The sequence below is a fragment of the Pseudophryne corroboree genome, chromosome 1, assembly GCF_028390025.1.
Source record: "Pseudophryne corroboree isolate aPseCor3 chromosome 1, aPseCor3.hap2, whole genome shotgun sequence".
Taxonomy (NCBI): Eukaryota; Metazoa; Chordata; class Amphibia; order Anura; family Myobatrachidae; genus Pseudophryne; species Pseudophryne corroboree.
In genome coordinates this window covers 351,759,713-351,785,382 of record NC_086444.1, presented here as the reverse complement: position 1 = coordinate 351,785,382, position 25,670 = coordinate 351,759,713, and the positions used below count along the sequence as shown (strand labels likewise).

The window sequence follows — 25,670 nt, the reverse complement described above, 5'->3', positions numbered from 1 at the left end:
TATAAATACAATAATAAACATAACGGGTAATCTATGGGTCATCAAGTCATATAACCCATTGCTAACTTTTTACTATATGCTATTCCTTTATCTCTTATGGACAGCTCTATGCACTTGTGTTGTTCCTTAGCAAACAGGGAACATGGATGGGATCCCAAATGTATTAAGCCTTAAAAAGTGATAAAATGGAGAGTGATAAAGCCATGTTGCTGGTGCTATCACTCTGTCTCCACTTTATCACTTTTTAAGGCTTAATACATTTGGGCCTCTGTGCTATGCGTAAAACAATAGACTATAAATTAGGTGGGTGAAAGGAAATGTAAACTAGAAAGTGGGCCTAATCAAAACTATGAGATTGCCTACCATGTCTTTTCTTTTAAATTGCAAAAAACGCATCTGTGATCAATGAAAAGCATCCCAATATGAAACAGGTTGCGCTTGATTATAGATCACTATACTGTGTTTGGTTAAAGTAACTATACACTGCAATAATGAAATGTCATACTACAATCCGGGATCTGCATGCGCGCAATTACAAGTTTACTAGTCTCCACGCGCTCCAGACAACCCAGCTGTCACTCCAGATCATACACCAGTAGACCCTTTTTAATCCACCTAATATTTACAATTTCTATGGTGCTTGCCCGTAGCGAATTCTGACATCTCTCAGGGCCTTTGAGACACTTAGGGTTTGCAATCCAAAAATGTGCTATCCCTAAGTCCTGCAGCGTCCTGTGCTATTATTATGGTCCACATGCAGGATTAGCAAGACTGTGATCATGTTCCACAGTAAACAGCTCATTCTTACAGCATTCTGTGACTGATCTGGGAGGAGGAAAGCAGAGAACGTTCTGACTCCTGCTTGCGTTGTAGCACTATATACACCCCTGAAATTAACATCGAGCAGCAGTGGGTGAGCAGGGCCATGCATGTTTGACTGATTCTTCTGGAGTAGGAAAGCAGAGAAGTGCATCTTCCTGCTTCCTCCAGTCCAGTGACCCATCAACCTGTAGCTCCACCCCTGCCAGCAGTGAACATCAGATTCAGGGAGCGCTACGCAACAGGCAGCTGCCAGCAGAAGTAGACTGTTTATCACTAGTAACCAGACCAAAAACAGAGAGCGTCTGAGAGGCACAGTCACCGTGACACTTGAAGGAAAGTGAGAATCAAATTAAAAAGAGACACAGACAGGAGCCTGGCAGACTCAGGCTGTCATAGAGGACCCCAGGCCACAGCCTCTTGTATAATGTAGTCTGGAAACAAAGGTTTTGACGTTTTTTCCCATATTTTTAACCTTGGAAAAATTATGCAGGATCGGCCTCCGTCCCGCAGAAGACCATCATAAAGGCTGTTAAGAGACAGTATCAAACTCCAGATAAACAGGTTTTCTTCTGCTGATCCTAGATTAGTGCAGAATTGTGGACATTGGGGAACTCTGTTATATTATGAAGATGCCTGATAATTGCTCCCTACTGCTATATTACCCATAGCCTCCTGTACTCTATACTGGAAGCCCAGGTCTAGAAGGAACCATGGATTTTCCTATTACGTTATCCCTCAAAAACATGGTCGCTCGTATACTAATGGCTTCTAAATGCATGTAAGCCAGGAATAAGCATAATCTCATCCTGCCTTCCTCATAAGTACATCATGTCACTGCAACAACAAACCATGGATATATGTGCTTGGACACCATGGTTATTCCAGAAGTGTCAATAATAATTATACTGTTGAAAGAATAAATCTCTATAGAAGCCATCTCAACCCATCTACCCTGTGGATTAATGGTGATAAACCACAGCTAGCTCCATATCGGAACCTCTGCCCAATATGTTATAAATTGTGTGCCTAGATAACCCCCCACCCCCACTTTTCTTCCAGTGACACCCCCTTCTGTCTGTTAAGACCCTTGTGAATGTAAATCTTGGTACAGATTAGACGGCATGCAAACGATACAATGTCGCTCACGATTCCCATTTAACTCCCTGGAACTCCCAGAAAAACAAATTGTGTGCGCACACTAAGCGATTGTACAAATTATCCAAACAATATATGAGAGTCCAACAGTACAAACTTGTTGGTTTCAGCCAAATGAAATTAGTCGTTCGCCGTTGGACGATTTGCACCTAGTCAGCGACATTTTTGAAACTGAGCTGTATGCACAGACAACAGAGGGCTTACACACTGGATGATCAAACAAATTTGTCGTAATAATGTTTCGTCATCGGCAAATTTGCTTAAAATGTCTTCTAGTGTGTACTCAGCTTAAGAGCTGACTTGTTTGTTGTTCTGCTGGCAATATTATTACTGTATGTTCTGGAGAGGTACAATAAAGAATAAAAAAACTAGAGATATATCATATAGCAAACTACACAGCAAGATCCTTTTTAAGTAAAAGGGTCTCTAGATATCTGCTCTTTGAATGCCTTTAATGCAGAATCCCTTGCGACTCATCCCACTGATGGATGGAACACTCAAGCACTGTACTGTACAAGGTTTTTAAATGACACCACATACACTGCTTGTACAGCATTAGGCTGTGTGTAACTAGGTTACATCTCCTCTCTTAGAAACACTGCATAATTTATACATGCAAGAAGTTCGACAAACGCAATGAAAATCCAAGGCAGTAGAAGCTTTCTACAGAGAGGCAATGGTAACACAGGCAGGAATATGGCCCTGGGACACTTTCCCCTAGATCTAATAGGTAGCAGGAAGCCCCCGGTTTATCTACAGGTCGCTAAGCCTGCCTCCAACAAGAAGTGTGAAAGCAGAACCTATGACATTTAGTATAATAAACAGCATTTACACTAATCTTTATATAGCTCATATTTATTATCCCAGGGCCACCTTGATCGGGGGTAGAAGAGAACATTATTACACATTTCTCAGAAATGACATATTATTGAGATTGAAGGAAAGATAATGTTTCAATGTAACTCATTGTGTAGCCTCTGATTCCCAGCCACTTTCTATGAGAGACAAAACTCTGCATTAATCACGACGGATAGGGGAGGGAGAAAGCTGACTCATTCCCACACTGAGCTTTTCTTATGTGCTGCAGACAACGCATGTATAAGGTAATGGGAAATCAGCAGCTCTCATTAAAGGATACATCAGAAAGCAGTGGCTATAGAGTCAGGAGAACAACTTACAAGATCAATGTTGCAAAATGTTACAATTAAATCCGTATCCGTCTGCATGCTGGAACAGACATGAATGTTCAAGGACCAGCACAGATGTTCTTTGATAACATACACACATGCGCGCGCGCGTGTGTGTGTGTGTGTGTGTGTGTGTGTGTGTGTGTGTCAACAGATTTGTCTCTATTACAAATTACACTTGCAGACCATAGTATTACTGCAAACCAATAGGCTCTGAAGAGTAAATTTTAAACTCCTAAAACATTATTTGTCTGCAGATTAAAAAAAATAATTGGGAAAAAAAAAAAAAAATGTTGCTTGCACAAGTACTCAACCTTATTACCCTAGTGCTGTGGAAGCCCAAAGTTTACACAGATTGGCTATTCCTCAGCAAACACTTCACTGTGGGGTAGTCTTCATGATAGGTTGTTTTAGCATTTTTAAAGGGCAAAATGCACCCTGCCTTTTTACAGTCGCCCTGCTAAAACACCATGGAGAGCTTTGGGGAGCCCAGCACCTAAGTACGCCCCCCATCAGTGACGTCGATGGCCGGGCATGCCCCCATTTGTGCCGCTGACAGGGGCCGCATCGCCCCCAATAGTGATGCCAGCAGGGCCACACACCCCTCCCCTGCCGGCTGCTCCCCCTTTTTGAATCTGTGCGTGCCTGCTGCTCCAGCACCCCTGCACCCTTCCCGCACCCTAACAGGATCACTAGTGGGGATGGTGTTTGCTTAGAAATGGATAGTGTTAGGTTTGCACCATAGATAGTGTTTCTAATTGTGTCCATCATTTTGGTCTCATCTGACCAGAAAAACTTATTCCAAATTTTAAACCAGGAAAAAAAAGGTGGATATAATGCCCTAACCAGGGGTTCTCAACGTATTTTGCTCTGGAACCCCGGCAGACAAAAATTATTACAGGACCCCAGCAAGTTACCACAGAATGGTCAACGCACAGGTGTGATCAGCAGACCGCACATGCACAGTAGCATAGTGAGGGCATGAAACAGATGTTAAGTGACTGCTAATGTGATCACTTCATTTCTGAAACAACCTGGGTGCCTTCCCCTGGGTCAGCAACAAACCATACATGTGTAGTAGAGAGGCGGGTGCCGCCCGCCTCTCTGCTACATACACACACACACATATATATATGCGCATGTTAAGTTTATACCTGCTGTAAAGGCTTTGGGGATGTCAGGGAGGCAGTGGGTGACGAGGAGTCAGGGAGTGTCAAGGAGAGGCAGTGGGAAACTGAGGAGACAGTGGGTGGCAGGGAGAGGTAGAAGGTGGCAGTGGGAGGGAGGGTGAGGCAGTGGATGGTAGGGAGATGCAGAGGTTGTCAAGGAGAGGCAGACCGTGACTAGGCAGAGACAGTGGGTGCCAGGAGAAGGCAAATGGTGACAAGGGGGTGTCAGAGGATGACACGGGTATGGCAGAGTGAGACAGAGGGTGACTAGGTAGATGGTGATGAGAGAGGCAGAGGGGGACTAAGGAAAGGCAGGTGACTAAAGAGAGGCAGAGGGTGACAGGGGGTGGCAGAGGGTGACTTAGAAGAGGCAGAGAGTGACTAGGGAAAGACAAAGAGAGGCATGGGGAGGAAGTGGGTGACAGGGAGATGGCAGGGCAATGCAGAGGGTGTCAGTGATATGAGGAGTCTGAAGTAACAGACAATTCAACTGATTTTTCAACTGACTCCTTGGATCACTGGCTGAGAGATCAGGAGAGTCATAAGCCTGAAAGGTCAGCAACATGGAGTCACGACCCCATGCTGAGAAGGTTGCGATCCACTTTGGGGTCAGGACCCACAGCTTGAGATCCACTACCATAGACACACCCCTATACGTCTTGACAAATATTCTCAATTTAATCGGCACACATCAATGTGGAGGTTAGTGCTACAGTACTTTCACTGCTGGGACTTCTTTACTGAGGGAACATAAGCATTCCTTTAACAGTGGAGACCCGGGTTTCTTGACCAGCATTCAGGCTCTTTAAACATCTCTCTCTGGTATAAGTCCAGCAGAATGTGTGTATTTTTTTATTTTTTATTTCTGGATGTCTGTATTGTATTCACCGTTTGAATTCACGTTTGGTATTATTGCATTATTCATTTTATTGGCTTACACTATTTGGTTTCCCTTTTAGCGTCCTTTTAGGCATACATCTCTAGAGAATTGCTGAATCTACAGTGTTGGAGTAAGGAGTTGGTGTTTAAAGAAACCTTGACATGCAATACTATAGGGGGGTGCACTTCCTGGTGGGTCTCCCAATTATATCTGGTAGTGGAATTCCAAATACTCATACACTGACTTTTGCATGAATGCGCAGGGTCATCATTGACTTTAATAGATGTCTTTTCTAAAGGATTATTAAACCAATTTTGTTCTTTTATTTACATACATGATATTCCAATGAGATAAGACAGAACCATTCATCAGGAAGTACCCCATGGAGAAAGGTCTAATTTAAGGAACGTATTCCTTTATCATGTTTTATCTTGTTTTTTATTATTATTTCATCTCCAAACTCTGTAGCTCCTTCATAGCGATATATGGCCTCTGTGTGGTTTTCTGCCTTCTTGCTCGGAGTTCTGAGGGGTGGCCTTGTCTAGGCAGCGTCTGGCTGGTATGGCGCAGCTTCTATTACCCAACAACTGATCAGGCAGTGCTCAGTGGGATATCCGAGCACAGGTATATTATGATATATTTCCTATCTTGTGCATACCTATAACGTCATCTTTCATTTCTTAGAATGCTCTCTGATCTTTTTATCCACAGCTAGCCTTTGGATTCACAATATGATCAATGTTATTTGAATTCAGGGGTGTTTTATCCACAAAAGTTGACCTTTTTCAAAATTCACAGAGGGCATAACTTCTATGTTCAAAGGAAAGGAGCAAAGCCACATATATATTTTCATGCTGTTTTTTTTTTGTGGCTGACTTGCAGTCTCCTAGTTATCAGAAATGCTCTACACACATCAGCAGGTTCAAATACAGAGGCATGACCCATGTTTGTGCTGGCAGCCTGTCCAAGAGTGATGGATATTCAGTCTTTTCTTGTTCATTATTTTAGCAGTTTTTAGTTCTGAGAGTAAATTTGGGCTCATTCCCAGCACTGTGTTCTATTTTCAATGTGCTTTAATGTAGGTGTCGCCTGATACAAAGTGCATCAGTAGTGGATTGTGGTGAACGAGCACTCAAACATTAGATAATTGTAGACAGAGTCAGGATAGGGCTAGATAGATGTGATTGAAAATGGACATCCATTATACTGCTATTCATTATTTGTAGCACTCAGAAAATGGCTAGTAAGCAAGCACAGCAATTTGGGCTGTAGGGTCACTTCAGCAGAATTCAGCGGACACCTTTCATGGTGCTTAATCAGTGAAAACATTGTTCAAAAGGTATCTGTGTCCTAACCTGATGCTGGATGTAATTTAGGAAAAGTCCATTTCCTTCCAGAGAGAGAAAGGCTGGGTGCAGCAGTGTTTGATGGAATTTCAGCACAAGTATTCTTTTGCTGTTTTCCCTCATGCATTTTGGACATGGAGGCTGATATTTATAATAGATACATCCCAGTATCAGGGGTCTTGACAGTGAGATAGTCGGCATGTTAGCTGCAAAATAAGGACATGGCCACACTCCTGGTTTTTGTTTTTTTGTTTTTATTTAAAGATCCATTAATTATGCCGCATGCAGTGGAAACAACTGCCAACACAGCATGCAGCAGTGTATACCTTCCACCCCCCTGCCATCCGGAATGAACATCCTGATCGCAGGAGTGTCTTACACAAAGCGGGACTGCTGAGAGAAATGCATAATGGTACACAGCAAATGGATTTTACTGCAAGTGTCAGTTATCCAAAAACTAAAAATTAAACAGAATAAAGATAGTATAAATAAAAAATACCCAATACTTCCCAGTATTTCAAAAAGTAGAAGTTCTGCTGAACATGGCAATATCCTCACAGAGATATGCCCATTTCCGGTTAAATGAGGAGGGGGCAGTGCACCCAAAATCAGGTATATTGCTAGAACTCTCTAGTGGGATGGTTTATGAGGTGAAGCTCTAAGAATGCTGGAAACATGCTGGTGTGTGTGTGTGTGTGTGTGTGTGTGTGTGTGTGTGTGTGTGTGTGTGTGTGTGTGTGTGTGTGTGTGTGTGTGTGTGTGTGTGTGTGTGTGTGTGTGTGTGTGTGTGTGTGTGTGTCACCCAACGATGCTGGTTTTCGCAGCCGAGCGAACGGGTCTCTACTGCGCATGCTCCGTAGTGCTGAGGGACGGGGAGCGAGGAGTAGCTCCCGGCCAGCACGCTAAAGCTGCGCTGGTCGGGAGCTACACTTAAAGTGCAAAGGCATCACCACTGTGCGATGCCTTTGCACTTATGCAGGGGGGGGGGGGGCGGCACTGACATGCGGGGCGGACTAGTGCTGGGCATCCCCCCGCATGTCAGGGAAGATGATCGTAGCTGTGCACAGCTACAATCAACTCGGAATGACCCTCAATATCCCCAAATTGCTAAGAAAAAAAATATGTATAGGCAACTCTGAACTCACAGCTAACTGAGAAGGGGTCTCTCTGAGGTGAAGTCTTTTACAAGAAATCACTCAGAGAACTCTATTTTAAGAAATTAAGTTGGCAGCAGGCATTATGGAAAGAGAAGTCACTGAGAATCAACCTATTGATCTTCTGACACTTGAGGGACTGAAGATCTAATTCTCGCACTAATGCAGAAAACCTGAAACACCGTTACGGATGTAAGACTATGAGGAAAACACAAGCCAGATGTAGCATGCATTTCTATGAGGAAATGGACTGAAGCAAAGCTATCAGGCCACTTGTTAGGGGACATAGGGCCTAATTCTGAGATGTATGGAAACCTGATGGTTTGCGTACATCTCCAATGGCGTGGTACTTACACAGGACCCATTGTGCACATGTGCACAATGGGTCCTGCGTCACTGCACTCAGTGCCCCGAGCCACAGCGTGATTGACACTTTGGGAGGTATCTTTTTCCCCACAGACGCCACCTGCAGCATTAGCATATTTTCACAGGTGACTGAACTGCATCACATCTCTGGATCAGGCCCATAATAAAGGTAGAAAATATCAGTGAACATTATTTCTAGATTATTTTTGTAAGCAGTTTGGAGACATCCCATATTTTTCTACTTCCGTCAGGAGCCAATAATAATAAAAAAAAATAAGATTTTACTTACCGGTAAATCTATTTCTCGTAGTCCGTAGTGGATGCTGGGGACTCCGTGAGGACCATGGGGAATAGACGGGCTCCGCAGGAGACAGGGCACTTTAATAAAGAATTTGGATTCTGGTGTGCTCTGGCTCCTCCCTCTATGTCCCTCCTCCAGACCTCAGTTAAAGAAACTGTGCCCGGAAGAGCTGACAGTACAAGGAAAGGATTTTGGAATCCAGGGAAGACTCATACCAGCCACACCAATCACACCATATAACTTGTGATAAACTTACCCAGTTAACAGTATGAACAACAACGGAGCATCAGCTCAACCCTGATGCAACCAACATAACCCTTATTTAAGCAATAACTATATACAAGTATTGCAAAAGAAGTCCGCACTTGGGACGGGCGCCCAGCATCCACTACGGACTACGAGAAATAGATTTACCGGTAAGTAAAATCTTATTTTCTCTAACGTCCTAGCGGATGCTGGGGACTCCGTAAGGACCATGGGGATTATACCAAAGCTCCCAAACGGGCGGGAGAGTGCGGATGACTCTGCAGCACCGAATGCGCAAACACAAGGTCCTCCTCAACCAGGGTATCAAACTTGTAGAACTTTGCAAAAGTGTTGGAACCTGACCAAGTAGCCGCTCGGCAAAGTTGCAACGCCGAGACCCCTAGGGCAGCCGCCCAAGAAGATCCCACCTTCCTTGTGGAGTGGGCTTTTACGGATTTTGGTAGCGGCAATCCAGCCGCAGAATGAGCCTGCTGAATCGTGTTACAGATCCAGCGAGCAATAGTTTGCTTTGAAGCAGGAGCACCCAGCTTGTTGGGTGCATACAGGATAAACAGTGACTCAGTTTTCCTGACTCTAGCCGTTCTGGCTACATAAACCTTCAAAGCCCTGACCACATCTAATAACTCGGAATCCTCCAAGTCACGAGTAGCCACAGGCACCACAATAGGTTGGTTCATATAAAAAGATGACACCACTTTTGGCAGAAATTGTGGACGGGTCCTCAATTCTGCCCTATCCATATGGAAAACCAGATAGGGGCTTTTATGTGACAAAGCCGCTAATTCTGACACACGCCTAGCCGAAGCCAAGGCTAATAGCATGACCACCTTCCACGTGAGAAATTTTAACTCCACGGTTTTAAGTGGCTAAAACCAGTGTGACTTCAGGAAACTCAACACCACGTTAAGATCCCAAGGTGCCACCGGAGGCACAAAAGGGGGCTGAATATGCAGCACTCCCTTTACAAACGTCTGAACTTCAGGAAGAGAAGCCAGTTCTTTTTGAAAGAAAATGGATAGGGCCGAAATCTGGACCTTAATGGAACCCAATTTTAGGCCCAAAGTCACTCCCGACTGCGACTGTAGGAAGTGAAGGAAACGGCCCAGCTGGAATTCCTCCGTAGGGACATTCCTGGCCTCACACCAAGCAACATATTTTCGCCATATGCGGTGATAATGTTTAGCCGTCACGTCCTTCCTAGCCTTTATCAGCGTAGGGATAACCTCATCCGGAATGCCTTTTTCTGCTAGGATCCGGCGTTCAACCGCCATGCCGTCAAACGCAGCCGCGGTAAGTCTTGGAACAGACAGGGCCCCTGTTTCAACAAGTCCTGTCTTAGAGGCAGAAGCCATGGGTCCTCTGTGAGCATTTCTTGCAGCTCTGGATACCAAGTCCTTCTTGGCCAATCCGGAACAATGAGTATTGTTCTCACTCCTCTTCTTCTTATGATTCTCAGCACCTTGGGTATGAGAGGAAGAGGAGGAAATACATAGACCGACTGGAACACCCACGGTGTCACCAGGGCGTCTACAGCTATCGCCTGAGGGTCTCTTGACCTGGCGCAATACCTCTGTAGCTTTTTGTTGAGGCGGGATGCCATCATGTCTGCTTGTGGCAGTTCCCACCGACTTGCAATCTGCGTGAAGACTTCTTGATGAAGTCCCCACTCTCCCGGGTGGAGGTCGTGCCTGCTGAGGAAGTCTGCTTCCCAGTTGTCCACTCCCGGAATGAACACTGCTGACAGTGCTCTTACGTGATTCTCCGCCCAGCGAAGAATTCTGGTGGCTTCCGCCATCGCCGCCTTGGCGGTTTACATGAGCCACTGCGGTGATGTTGTCTGACTGGATCAGCACCGATTGGTCGCGAAGCAGGTTCTCCGCTTGACTTAGGGCGCTGTATATGGCCCTTAGTTCCAGGATATTGATGTGAAGGCAAGTCTCCTGACTTGACCACACCCCCTGGAAATTTCTTCCCTGTGTGACTGCCCCCCACCCTCGGAGGCTTGCATCCGTGGTCACCAGGACCCAGTCCTGAATGCCGAATCTGCGGCCTTCGAGAAGGTGAGCACTCTGCAGCCACCACAGCAGAGACACCCTGGCCCTGGGGGATAGGGTGATCAGCCGATGCATCTGTAGATGTGATCCGGACCACTTGTCCAACAGATCCCATTGAAAGGTCCTCGCATGGAACCTGCCAAAGGGAATGGCCTCGTACGATGCCACCATCTTTCCCAGGACTCGCGTGCAGTGATGCACCGACACCTGTTTTGGTTTTAAGAGGTCTCTGACCAGTGTCATGAGTTCCTGAGCCTTCTCCGTCGGGAGAAAAACCTTCTTCTGGTCAGAATCATGCCCAGGAAGGGCAGACGCGTCGTAGGAATCAGCTGCAACTTTGGAATATTCAGAATCCAGCTGTGCTGATGTAACACTTCCCGAGAGGGTGCTACACTGATCAGCAACTGCTCTCTGGACCTCGCCTTTATGAGGAGATCGTCCAAGTATGGGATAATTGTGACCCCTTGCTTTCGCAGGAGCACCATCATTTCCGCCATTACCTTGGTAAATATTCTCGGTGCCGTGGAGAGACCAAACGGCAATGTCTGAAATTGGTAATGACAATCCTGTACCACAAATCTGAGGTACGCCTGATGAGGTGGATAAATGGGGACATGAAGGTATGCATCCTTTATGTCCAGAGACACCATAAAATCCCCCCCTTCCAGGCTCACGATGACCACTCTGAGCGATTCCATCTTGAACTTGAATCTTTTCAGGTATATGTTCAGGGATTTTAAATTCAATATGGGTCTGACCGAACCGTCCGGTTTCGGTACCACAAACATGGTCGAATAGTAACTCCTTCCCTGTTGAAGGAGGGGAACCTTTACCACCACCTGCTGAAGATACAATTTGTGAATTGCAGCTAACACTATTTCCCTCTCTAAGGGGGAAGCTGGCAGGGCCGATTTGAGGTAACAGTGAGGGGGCATCTCTTCGAATTCCAGCTTGTATCCCTGAGACACAATCTCTATAGCCCAGGGATCCACCTGGGAGTGAACCCACTTGTGGCTGAAATTTCGGAGACGCGCCCCCACCGGGCCTAGCTCCACCTGTGGAGCCCCAGCGTCATGCGGTGGATTTAGTGGAAGCCGGGGAGGACTTCTGTTCCTGGGAACTAGCTGTATTGTGCAGCTTCTATCCTCTACCCCTGCCTCTGGCAAGAAAGGACGGACCTCGGACTTTCTTGCCTTTTTGTGATCGAAAGGACTGCATTTGGTAATATGGTGCTTTCTTAGGCTGTGAGGAAACATATGGCAAAAAATTTGACTTTCCAGCCATAGCTGTGGAGACCAGGTCCGAGAGACCGTCCCCAAACAATTCCTCACCCTTGTAAGGTAAAACCTCCATGTGCCTTTTTGAGTCGGCATCGCCTGTCCATTGCCGAGTCCACAGGACCCTTCTGGCAGAAATCGACATTGCATTTATTCTAGAGCCCAGTGAGAATATAGTATCCTAATCCAAGGTATCAAGTTCCTCAGATAAGGTATCTGTCCATGCTGCTACAGCGCTACACATCCAGGCCGACGCAATCGCCGGCCTTAGTAAGGTACCTGAATGTGTATAAATGGACTTCAGGATACCCTCCTGCTTTCTATCAGCAGCATCCTTTAGGGTGGCCGTATCCTGTGACGGCAGGGCTACCTTCTTGGATAAGCGTGTTAGAGCTTTGTCCACCTTAGGGGAGGCTTCCCAGCGTAGCCTGTCCGTTGGCGGAAAGGGATACGCCATAAGCATCCGTTTGGAAATCTGCAGTTTCCTATCTGGAGATTCCCAAGCCTTTTCACATAACTCATTTAACTCATGTGAAGGGGGAAAGGTCACCTCTTGCCTTTTTTCCCCATACATATAAACCCTCTTGTCAGGGACTGGGGTTTCCTCTGTGATGTGCAACACATCTTTCATTGCTATAATCATGTAACGGATGGCTTTAGCCATTTTAGGCTGTAACTTTGCATCATCGCCATCGACACTGGAGTCAGAATCCGTGTCGATATCTGTGTCAACAATTTGGGATAGTGAGCGCTTCTGAGACCCTGACGGCCTCTGCGACATAGGATCAGGCATGGGTTGAGACCCTGACTGTCCTAAGGCTTCAGCTTTATCCACCTTTTATGCAAGGAATTAACATTATCGTTTAAAACCTTCCACATATCCATCCAATCGGGTGTCGGTGCCGTCGGCGGCGACCCCACATTCATTTGTTCCCGCTCTGCTTCCACATAGCCTTCCTCGTCAAACATGCCAACACAAGCGTACCGACACACCACACACACACAGGGGATGCTCTATTTGAAGACAGTTCCCCCACAAGGCCTTTTGGAGAGACAGAGAGAGAGAGAGTATGCCAGCACACACCCCAGCGCTATCTGACCCAGGAATGACACAGTAACTTAGTGTTAACCCAGTAGCTGCTGTATATACTGTTTTTGCGCCAAATTTATGTGCCCCCCCCTCTCTTTTTACCCTCTTCTACCGTGATTCTGCAGGGGAGAGCCTGGGGAGCTTCCTCTCAGCGGAGCTGTGGAGAGAAAATGGCGCTGGTGAGTGCTGAGGAAGAAGCCCCGCCCCCTCAGCGGCGGGCTTCTGTCCCGCGTTTATGTGTAAAAATAATGGCGGGGGCTCATGCATATATACAGTGCCCAACTGTATATATGCTGCTTTTTTGCAAAGAGGTTCTTAATTGCTGCCCAGGGCGCCCCCCCCTGCGCCCTGCACCCTACAGTGACCGTAATGTGTGGGTTAGTGTGGGAGCAATGGCGCACAGCTGCAGTGCTGTGCGCTACCTCATATGAAGACTGGAGTCTTCTGCCGCCGATTTTGACGTCTTCTTGCTTCAGACACCGGCTTCTGACTTCTGGCTCTGCGAGGGGGACGGCGGCGCAGCTCCGGGATCGTACGACCAAAGGTGCGATCCTGTGTACGATCCCTCTGGACCTAATGGTGTCCAGTAGCCTAAGAAGCAGGACCTATCTTCGGTGAGTAGGGCTGCTTCTCTCCCCTCAGTCCCACGTAGCAGAGAGTCTGTTGCCAGCAGATCTCTCTGAAAATAAAAAAACCTAACAAAATACTTTCTTTCTAGGAAGCTCAGGAGAGCTCACTAAGTAGCACCCAGCTCGTCCGGGCACAGATTCAAACTGAGGTCTGAAGGAGGGACATAGAGGGAGGAGCCACAGCACACCAGTATCCAAATTCTTTCTTAAAGTGCCCTGTCTCCTGCGGAGCCCGTCTATTCCCCATGGTCCTTACGGAGTCCCCAGCATCCACTAGGACGTTAGAGAAACAATAGATTGGTTTACACTGAAACAAGCACTGAAATGTCACTGTCATCAGATTCTGGCAATATCACCCAATAGCTTCAAGCTAAATGATCATGTCTGATGCGACAATGTCTTCAGCAGTGTCAAAACCCACATTACCTCAAGCAGCCGGACGTGTTCTTAAACACGGTCGTCCACTCTGCATCGCGGGGCTTGGAGTCCTCGTTGGGTTCATTCTCCCAACCAGAGTGAGGAATGATCACCTCATTAGTAAGGGTTTGGAGACCATGGTTGATGATAACCATTTTTAAGGGTTCATATGAGGACAAGTTCCACAGAGTGCCTTTGTGGAGAAAGAAAGACAATTTTAGCTGGGGTGCATAGTAAAAAGTCAATGACTTATGCTTTATCAGACAGGCTCTAAATCTGGTCATGAAATGGGATTTTGCAATGCTGTCATTCATCCAGATATCATGTTTCACCAGCAGCACAATGAATAGGATGCTACTTTTTCCATCCACATCAGCTCGATACAGCAAGCATTACATACACAGTGGATTGATACCAAAAACATTAAGTACATGTAAAATAACAGAAAAACAGAAAAGCAGTATTATATACAAACATATATAGAATAAATATTTTTTCCCTCAAAAAGCCATTAAAAAACGACATCCAAATAAAATTTTGTCTGCAACTGACATGAATAAGGAAATGAGAATGAATAATAGTGAGGGAACATCTGCGGCGTGTCATGTGATATGTACAATCAATACTGCATCTGCTTCATTTGTCAACAAATTTGAGAGTGAGGCTGACTTCAGCCCACTGCTGAGCTGGAAGATTACCCAGCACTGAGGCTTACAGACCTGTAGCATTCCCTGATCTGGAACACTGCTCCACTCTGATTGGTGCATAGGATCAGTCATTACAAATATTATAGTACATAAAGTAAGAATCTGTGTTACTTATCAACTGACCCATGACCTGCCACTGCCTAGTATGGAACATATGGAGCCATATCATAATGTCAATATTCAGACACAAGACAGATTACTGTATCCTATCAAGCTCTCTATACAAAACAGTTTTTGACAGAAGGAAAATAAAACGCCATATGTAAAAAAATAATATATATATATATATATATATATATATATATATACACAGGTTGAGTATCCCATATCCAAATATCCGAAATACGGAATATTCCGAAATACGGACTTTTTTGAGCGAGAGTGAGATAGTGAAACTTTTGTTTTTTGATGGCTCAATGTACACAAACTTTGTTTAATACACACAGTTATTAAAAATATTGTATTAAATGACCTTCAGGCTGTGTATATAAGGTGTATATGAAACATAAATGAATTGTGTGATTGTAGACACACTTTGTTTAATGCACAAAGTTATAAAAAATATTGGCTAAAATTACCTTCAGGCTGTGTGTATAAGGGGTATATGTAACATAAATGCATTCTGTGCTTAGATTTAGGTCCCATCACCATGATATCTCATTATGGTATGCAATTATTCCAAAATACGGAAAAATCCCATATCCAAAATACCTCTGGTCCCAAGCATTTTGGATAAGGGATACTCAACCTGTATATATATATATATATATATATATATATATATATATTTATATTGCCAGGTGCCCTCCAACACTTAGTCATCCAGGCTAGGTGCTTATCGTATATTTCTCCAACGGCAGCACTCCGGACTTGTAAAGATTACTCAGAGTCAGTTGTGTATAGCAACGTTTCAGCGCTCTACGGCGCTTTTATCAAGCCATACAAATCAAAGCATTTTTATACATACCGCCACCAACACCCGTGATCCTCGCCGTTCCTTCTGTTCCGGTCATTGCTGACCTCACAGGAAGTGACGACGGGGCTCCCTAGCAACCATATAAACAAAAAACACCGCCGTGCAGTGGCTAAGTGACATATATAAAGATAAAAACAATCGACTACAAGTGTTTATGATCAGAGTTATATACCATATAATACATATATAATATGATCAAAATTCATACTAATTATTAGTGCCAGGTTTACCACCCTGGCTAAATATTTACATTATATATATGAAAAAATAAAACACATATATGGTAGCGCTCCAATTCAATCTGCTCAACATCTACATATTTTAATTATGATTACACATAAAACTTATGTTGCATTTAATAACTCGTAAATTATTGGTGGTGTCTTGAGGTCTATCGAATGAAAATCTGCATCCCCAAATTTTCATTCAAGCCTCGCGGGGCTAACGTGTCTAGACGCATAATCCATTCACATTCCCTCTGTAATAGTCGGGCAGATCTATCACCACCCCTTGCTAATGGAGGTATGTGATCAATAATACGATAACGTAAGGCTGATAGATTGTGTCTAGCCTCACAAAAATGTCGGGCAACCGGTTGTATGCTGGTACCTGTGTTAATGGCTGCACGGATGGCTGTACGATGTTGAGCCATACGTTCACGAAACGTGACTTCAGTTTTGCCAACATACATTATTGAGCAAGGGCAAATTATGATATATACCACAAAACGACTTGTGCAAGTTAATCGATGTCTGATAGTATATTTAACACCTGTATGAGGATGATTAAATGTGGGTCCTGTCAACAAATATCCACATGTGGTGCAGTTAGGGCATTTAAAACATCCGTTTTTCGGTTTTCCCAAAAAGCTTATGTTTTCCTTTTTGCCCAAATTGGAAACATCGTTGTGTACCAAGTAATCTCTCAAGTTCTTTCCTCTTTTATAACAAGTCATCAATGATTTCTGATTTAATGCAACCAAATCTTTGTCTGTTTCTACAATTGGCCACAATTCATTGGCCTTCTTTTTAATATAAGGGCTTAAATGTGTGTATTTATTGCACCAAATATGTCGGTTGGAATTTTTCATATCCTTACGAGATCTAAATAACTCATCAGGAGAGACTGCTAGTGCTTTAGCATTTGCCTTTGCCAGAACTGTTGCACTATAGCCTCTATCTAGAAATTTTTTTACCATCACATCTACTTGTTGAACGCCTAATTCCCTGTTTTTAGAGATCCGCAATGCTCTCAGAAACTGGGAATAAGGTAACGCATTCTTCAATGGTTCAGGATGTGCACTATTTGCATGAAGTAAGTTATTTCTATCTGTGGGTTTGACAAACAGGGAAGGCAACAATCTGCCATTCTCCTTGACCAGGGCCACATCCAAAAAGTTGACAGTATTAATATCCATAGTAAAGGTAAACTTAGCAGGACAATCGCTCTTATTGTGGTCAGCCATAAGTGTCTCAAACTCAGTTTTTGTGCCTCCCCATACAATGAGAAGATCGTCTATGAATCTAAAATAAGCCAATATTTTACTCGCGGTAGACCTATTGACAAAAAATAAGTATTGTTCAATTTGGAACATGTATGAATTTGCGTAGGATGGGGCCACATTGGACCCCATCGCACATCCAGATGTTTGAAGGTATACAGCATTGTCATAACAAAAATAATTCCGCGTCAACACCAATTCTAGAAGTTGCAGAAAAAATTCCACTGGTGGTCCTTTGTATAATGGATTCCCAGTGAGTAGTGATCTGGCTGCCTGTATACCTGCATCGTGTGGGATGCAGGTATATAGGCTGCACACATCAACCGAACACAGATAACAATTCTCAGGTAAATCTGCAAGATTTTTTAATGACAACAAAAGACTGTTCATGTCTTTAAGGTAGGTGGATTTTGCCTGTACACACGGTTGCATAAGAGTATCCAAATATGCTGAAATAGGTTGGTATAAAGAACCTCTTGCCGAAATAATCGGACGCCCAGGAGGGTTTTCGAGGCTCTTATGGATTTTAGGTATCATGTACATAAGAGGCTTGATCGGCCACTGTACCATTAAAGCTGTTTTCAAATCGTCAGAAATCCAACCATGTGTACACGCTTGTGTTAATAACGTGTCCAACTCCCTTTTAAAAAACCATCGTGGGATCACAATCTAATAATCTATAAGTCTTGCCATCCTCCAATTGCCTTGCCACCTCAGTTTTATAATCAGACAGATTAAGGACTACAAGTGCCCCGCCCTTGTCTGCCTGACGAAACACGATGTCATCATAATTCTGTAATTGTTTTAAAGCTAAGCGTTCTTCCCTAGAAAGATTCCAATATTTTGGTTTTTTAGACAAGGGAGATTCACATACTGCCTTGTCCAACATCCGACTGTATGTTTTAATCGCTGCATTATTACTAGCAGGATCAAATTTAGATCGATTTTGCAATTTAAGCAGCTGAGGTGGCAAAGCAGAAGGAGCCATGGGTTTTGTCCCAAAAAATTCTTTTAATCTTAAACTACGGTTAAATTGATATAATTCAATCTTCCATTGTACCTTATCGAATGGGACAGTAGGTACAAATGATAACCCCCTACCCAATACCGACAGTTCACAGTCGGGGCACTTGTAGTCCTTAATCTGTCTGATTATAAAGCTAAGGTGGCAAGGCAATTGGAGGATGGCAAGACTTATAGATTATTAGATTGTGATCCCACGATGGTTTTTTAAAAGGGAGTTGGACACGTTATTAACACAAGCACATGGTTGGATTTCTGACGATTTGAAAACAGCTTTAATGGTACAGTGGCCGATCAAGCCTCTTATGTACATGATACCTAAAATCCATAAGAGCCTCGAAAACCCTCCTGGGCGTCCGATTATTTTGGCAAGAGGTTCTTTATACCAACCTATTTCAACATATTTGGATACTCTTATGCAACCGTGTGTACAGGCAAAATCCACCTACCTTAAAGACACGAACAGTCTTTTGTTGTCATTAAAAAATCTTGCAGATTTACCTGAGAATTGTTATCTGTGTTCGTTTGATGTGTGCAGCCTATATACCTGCATCCCACACGATGCAGGTATACAGGCAGCCAGATCACTACTCACTGGGAATCCATTATACAAAGGACCACCAGTGGAATTTTTTCTGCAACTTCTAGAATTGGTGTTGACGCGGAATTATTTTTGTTATGACAATGCTGTATACCTTCAAACATCTGGATGTGCGATGGGGTCCAATGTGGCCACATCCTACGCAAATTCATACATGTTCCAAATTGAACAATACTTATTTTTTGTCAATAGGTCTACCGCGAGTAAAATATTGGCTTATTTTAGATTCATAGACGATCTTCTCATTGTATGGGGAGGCACAAAAACTGAGTTTGAGACACTTATGGCTGACCACAATAAGAGCGATTGTCCTGCTAAGTTTACCTTTACTATGGATATTAATACTGTCAACTTTTTGGATGTGGCCCTGGTCAAGGAGAATGGCAGATTGTTGCCTTCCCTGTTTGTCAAACCCACAGATAGAAATAACTTACTTCATGCAAATAGTGCACATCCTGAACCATTGAAGAATGCGTTACCTTATTCCCAGTTTCTGAGAGCATTGCGGATCTCTAAAAACAGGGAATTAGGCGTTCAACAAGTAGATGTGATGGTAAAAAAATTTCTAGATAGAGGCTATAGTGCAGCAGTTCTGGCAAAGGCAAGGGCTAAAGCACTAGCAGTCTCTCCTGATGAGTTATTTAGATCTCGTAAGTATATGAAAAATTCCAACCGACATATTTGGTGCAATAAATACACACATTTAAGCCCTTATATTAAAAAGAAGGCCAATGAATTGTGGCCAATTGTAGAAACAGACAAAGATTTGGTTGCATTAAATCAGAAATCATTGATGACTTGTTATAAAAGAGGAAAGAACTTGAGAGATTACTTGGTACACAACGATGTTTCCAATTTGGGCAAAAAGGAAAACATAAGCTTTTTGGGAAAACCGAAAAACGGATGTTTTAAATGCCCTAACTGCACCACATGTGGATATTTGTTGACAGGACCCACATTTAATCATCCTCATACAGGTGTTAAATATACTATCAGACATCGATTAACTTGCACAAGTCGTTTTGTGGTATATATCATAATTTGCCCTTGCTCAATAATGTATGTTGGCAAAACTGAAGTCACGTTTCGTGAACGTATGGCTCAACATCGTACAGCCATCCGTGCAGCCATTAACACAGGTACCAGCATACAACCGGTTGCCCGACATTTTTGTGAGGCTAGACACAATCTATCAGCCTTACGTTATCGTATTATTGATCACATACCTCCATTAGCAAGGGGTGGTGATAGATCTGCCCGACTATTACAGAGGGAATGTGAATGGATTATGCGTCTAGACACGTTAGCCCCGCGAGGCTTGAATGAAAATTTGGGGATGCAGATTTTCATTCGATAGACCTCAAGACACCACCAATAATTTACGAGTTATTAAATGCAACATAAGTTTTATGTGTAATCATAATTAAAATATGTAGATGTTGAGCAGATTGAATTGGAGCGCTACCATATATGTGTTTTATTTTTTCATATATATAATGTAAATATTTAGCTAGGGTGGTAAACCTGGCACTAATAATTAGTATGAATTTTGATCATATTATATATGTATTATATGGTATATGACTCTGATCATAAACACTTGTAGTCGATTGTTTTTATCTTTATATATGTCACTTAGCCACTGCACGGCGGTGTTTTTTGTTTATATGGTTGCTAGGGAGCCCCGTCGTCACTTCCTGTGAGGTCAGCAATGACCGGAACAGCAGGAACGGCGAGGATCACGGGTGTTGGTGGCGGTATGTATAAAAATGCTTTGATTTGTATGGTTTATATGGCTTGATAAAAGCGCCGTAGAGCGCTGAAACGTTGCTATACACAACTGACTCTGAGTAATCTTTACAAGTCCGGAGTGCCGCCGTTGGAGAAATATTATATTACCAAGAATTGCCCCGTCACTCCTCCAAATCAGCTGGCTGTGGTGCCCTTCCTTGTGGACCAGCCGGCCCACCAATGTAAAGCAAAAGAATTCAGGTTGCACTCACAGACTTGTAGCTTTTGTGAAAAACTTCACTCCGTGAAGATATTTATTGTGAAACAGGTAACGTTTCTGAGGAAGGGGATACGTCCCCGAAACGTTACCTGTTTCACAATAAATATCTTCACGGAGTGAAGTTTTTCACAAAAGCTACAAGTCTGTGAGTGCCACCTGATTTCTTTTGCTATATATTATATTATATATATATATATATATATATATATATCTATATATATATTGTTTTTGTTTGTTTGTTTTTTAAATAGAAGGTTTCACACGTTTGCACATAATATGAAAATGCTTTGCTTAATACCACTATGCTGTTTCTTCTAGATTCAGCTTATTACATGTTTAGTGCATGATTATCTGTACGGAGGTTATGAATGGTCCCTACAACAAAATTGTCTGGTTGGTTCTCCACGACCACCAGATATCACTGACACTTGCAGACGCTTAGTCAGACTTGGCTGTCAATGTTCTTTAGGCTACAGCACAGTCCTCGCCAAGCGCTACCGTACATTTTGTTTATGGGAAGGTATAAGAAAGCATTATAATCTGCAAAGTATCCAGAAAATGAAGTTACAGCGCTAAACAAGACTTGCAGCTAGAAAAGGCAGACATGACATTAACAAGATCTGCATGTACACATTCGGAAATACACAAGTAAATCTACATTCTCTACCTAGACACTGACAGTTATGGTAAATAATTACAGCTGGACTGTAAAATAACATTTTTATAGAAATATACCACATTATTTAGTAAACCAAGGCAGAGGTACCATGAAGAACGACACTGATAGATCCTCTACACCTAAATGAAATATAGCATCTAGCAACATTCACTAATATTTATGGCAATGTTCTCAGAATGTGTTAGAGCGAAAGGTATTTAATATAAGGCTGTGAATGAGGGGCGAGAATGTTCCTGCTATCTTTAAACCCAGACACATGATGCAGTCACTTTCTATCTGCATGACAACCATAAAAAAATAAATCAAAATTTGGTCAGAAACAGTACAACTATGCACCCTGTATTATAGCATTTGTGGCCGCAAGGAGACACTAACCCTGCATTGAGACTAGAACGGATGAAAGGGTCTATTTACTAAGCTCTGGATGGAGATAAAGTGGACGGAGACAAAGTACCAACCAATCCACTTCTAACTGTCATTTTTCAAACCCAGCCTGTGACATGGCAGATAGACACTGATTGGCTGGTGCTTTATCTCTGTCCCTTTATCTCCATCCAAGGTAAATAGTAAATATGCCCCTAAGTATTAAGCCTTGGAAAGAGATAATGTACCAGCTCCTGTCATTTTTCAAACACAGCCTGAAACATGGCAGTTAAGAGCTGATTAGCTGGTACTTTATCACTCTCCAAGCATTAGTACCTAAACCCCATAGAAAAATACATATACTGTGAACTATCTTATGCCGCTTTGACACTGCAAAGGCGGGTCCGCACCCGGAAACTGTACACGGGTCCTTTTCAGACTGGGGGGGCAGATGCGGAGGCAGTGCTGGCATAATCAGGGGCGGATGTGAAGGCGGCGCTTGGAGATTAGATCATCTCCACACCGGCGCCTCCTCCACAGTGTGAACGGGTCCCGGATCGCATCGAACCAGGTAACCCCATTCACACCGCACCTGACCCAGTAATAACCGTGCTTTATTCCCGGGTTGAAATACAGAGTCAGGCAACCCCGGGAATTCGGGACGTACCCCTTTCACACCACACATCGACCCGCCAATATACTGGGTTATTTGTGCTATGTGAAAGGGGTATATTATTAATATCTGAAACATGTACATGTACTTCTCAATATTACAAAATTGTCTAATTTTCTTTTTTTATTTTAACATCCATTAATAAAAATAAATTACATTTTTGTCATAAAACAAAATGCTAAAAATATTTAGAAATTACATCAAAACACCATATCCAAAATAGGCTGGAAATGATCTAATACATTAGTAATTACAGTTTGTAGTACTGATAGGATATAAAGCATGTTTAGCCTTTCAAGTTTCTGCCAGCTCCCAGCATTAAATATCTCCTGCTCAACCATACAAAGCAGAGTGAGGAGTTCTGCGTTTATTTGATGTTAATGTTAGAAAAATAAACACGGCTCTGCCTTTTCCTCTCTAGTGTCTGGAATGGATGCTTGCCATTTACACCAAGGCTCCTGGGCCCTCCCTAAGAAATTATAGACTGGCGTTTTCCCTTCAGCATATAAAGGCAGGCCAAGGGTGTCAAACACTTGCCAGATTTCTGTTTGTGTTATGGGACTACCATTCAAAGATTGCAGCCTACAAAACCCATGCCAAGAAGTTATACAAGTCAAACTTCAGTCATTTCAAGTATGAGAAGTACAGTAACACCATACAAAGAAGAAATGGGTAAATGATATCATGATATCACTAATTCCAGAAGCAATGATAGGATGACAATGCTATACATGGTTTTCAAGACAATGCAGGGAGGGTAGGAGCCTTATTTCTTGTTTGTGTCACAGAACTTCCACTGTGATATTGTATCCTGATTGCCAATCTGCCCCTGTGTCTCACTCAATTAATGTGACCGGATATCTGTTATTTCATGCAAGAAGCACAGATAAGCTGCTGCCTAACAATGCTCCAGCCTAACAACATGTTGGTGTCCCTGTTGTTTTCCCAGACACCTGGTACTGCCTTAAATGCTCAAGATCGGAACTAAGTAAGACTTTCATTTGAAATCTCCTCACCTGTTATGAGCTCCCTTACTTCCATGTCATTGGTCTTCCTCAGCAGTCGGATTAAAGCAGGAATACCATCACAAATTTTAATGGACACTTTGTTTTCATTATCTTTTCCATATGAGATGTTACGGAGGGCTCCACAGGCTTTACGATGGACTTCAGGCTTAGGGTGGTCCAGTAAACCCACAAGAATAGGGATGCCTTTGAGATGCCTTACCTCCTTCTTTATTTTATCGTTTTCATAACACAAGTGCTGCAAATAAGCAGCTGCATTGGATTTAACTGGGTCAATTGGATGATTGAGCATTGCAATAACCTCTGGTAAGTCGGGATCTCTCCACCGCGGGTCTTTGCGGATGCTGTCAATAGAAGGAGAGCGCTTTCCCAAACGGTCTATGCTGGCCAGGCTTCCTCTCTCTGGCTGAGCTAGGGGTGCTGCATAACCACTGTGGAGGTAAGGGATTCTCTCCTCAATCAGTTCTGACTCTAGGGGATCATCATAGGCCCTGTGGAAAGAGAATAAAGATGCATATGAATAAAGCTATGCAAAGAGGAACTATTATAAGTCACAGAAAGATGGGAGTTTCCAGTGCCACTAGATCAGCTCTATTGTTAATAAGTAACGGGTGTATATGCATTACTTTACATGTTTTACATCAAAATGTGGATCTGTTAAATATTGCGCTATGATGTCACTCTGCAATAGGTTTTCTCTGAGATTTTCTCTTGGACAAAGGAATATCACAATGACTCAGTTTACTTACACAAACTTAAATATCTAACCTTTTGGCACAGAGACACTTTATAATGGTTCTAGGTCCTTTTTACAATAATAACATACTATTGAGCTTTTATTTTTTTCTATCCCCTAGCAGTATAAATAATAGAACAGAACCAGCACTCTCCAGACATCATACTGACATTTATTCAGTTTTAATACAACGTATCAGTCTCCTCCGACATTTTTCTAGAACATATATACACACACACACACACACACACACACCGTATAAATATGCTCTTTAGTTCCCTAAGATCATCAGCAATCCCTTATGGGTAGATAGACGTTTCAGAAGCAATACGACCTTGAGAGCAGGGAAGGACACAGATCTGTATAACACAACATCTTATTTTAAATCAGATAAGAATTAAATAAGGAAAACTGTGGCAGAGCGCCTCAAAAGAAAACTTGTCCTGGAGCCCGCAAACATGTTCATCAAGCAGTAAGCACTGAGGGCAACGTTATTTAGCATTCCCACAAAGCAGCTGCAGTATATAATACTAATGATAATAATGATACTAATAATAATAATGTAATAAAACACAATATATAAATATATCAAATGTATTTTACTCCTATTTGGCTGTATTAGATTGTGATTGTATCACATCTGCCCTTATCATAGCAAAAGGATACGAAATGAATCATTGCTTCACTTTGAACCGATCACTCTGGAAGACTGCAGAAAGATCACTTGTGACCCCAGAAAATGCTTCTCATTAATCTTAAAATGTCAGCACAGCATTTAGACCACACACTGCCAGAAAACCTTTCACTGACAGCAGACGAGGTATTCTACAGGTGAGGCACACATATGTAAAATATTCATTCATAAGTGGAAGACAGTGATTTATTTGAGCTAAAAATAATAATAATAATAATTAAAAAAAAAAAAAGTCTCATTCTATATGGCCTGTACCTCTCATACCACGTGCTCTGTTAGATGCTTATTTTTCTACCCGACATTCCTACAGCCATGTTTAGGTAGACTGCTCCGGTCGGGGTGTGACTCAGATGAAGCGTGCAAAGCGTCTCTCTCGCGTCATCGAGCACAAATAAAAGAAGCTGCTGTTATCAGCTGAATACAGAGGGAGGCTATAAAGACCAGTCCACTTATCCGAAAAACTCAATCTGACAGTGCCAGCACTGTGGCCAGAAGCTGCAGCCCTCTGCACTACAAGTTAGCAGCTTTTTGAAATGCATAGGAGAAATCGTCCCAACCTGGCACCTT

The 25,670-nt window shown here is 43.0% G+C and overlaps 1 protein-coding gene across 11 annotated transcripts in view; it reads right to left on the bottom strand.

Annotated features, from left to right (window-relative positions):
- Positions 1–25,670, bottom strand: part of ARVCF (ARVCF delta catenin family member) — a 1,509,311-nt gene that overhangs the window by 74,195 nt on the left and 1,409,446 nt on the right. For all 11 annotated transcript variants that reach the window (XM_063964728.1, XM_063964731.1, XM_063964729.1 and 8 more), the window contains 2 exons: positions 23,665–24,164; positions 14,124–14,307 (listed from right to left, as the gene is read on the bottom strand). In XM_063964728.1, coding sequence (XP_063820798.1) covers positions 14,124–14,307; positions 23,665–24,164 — 684 coding nt within the window. The remainder of the gene's footprint in view (positions 1–14,123; positions 14,308–23,664; positions 24,165–25,670) is intronic.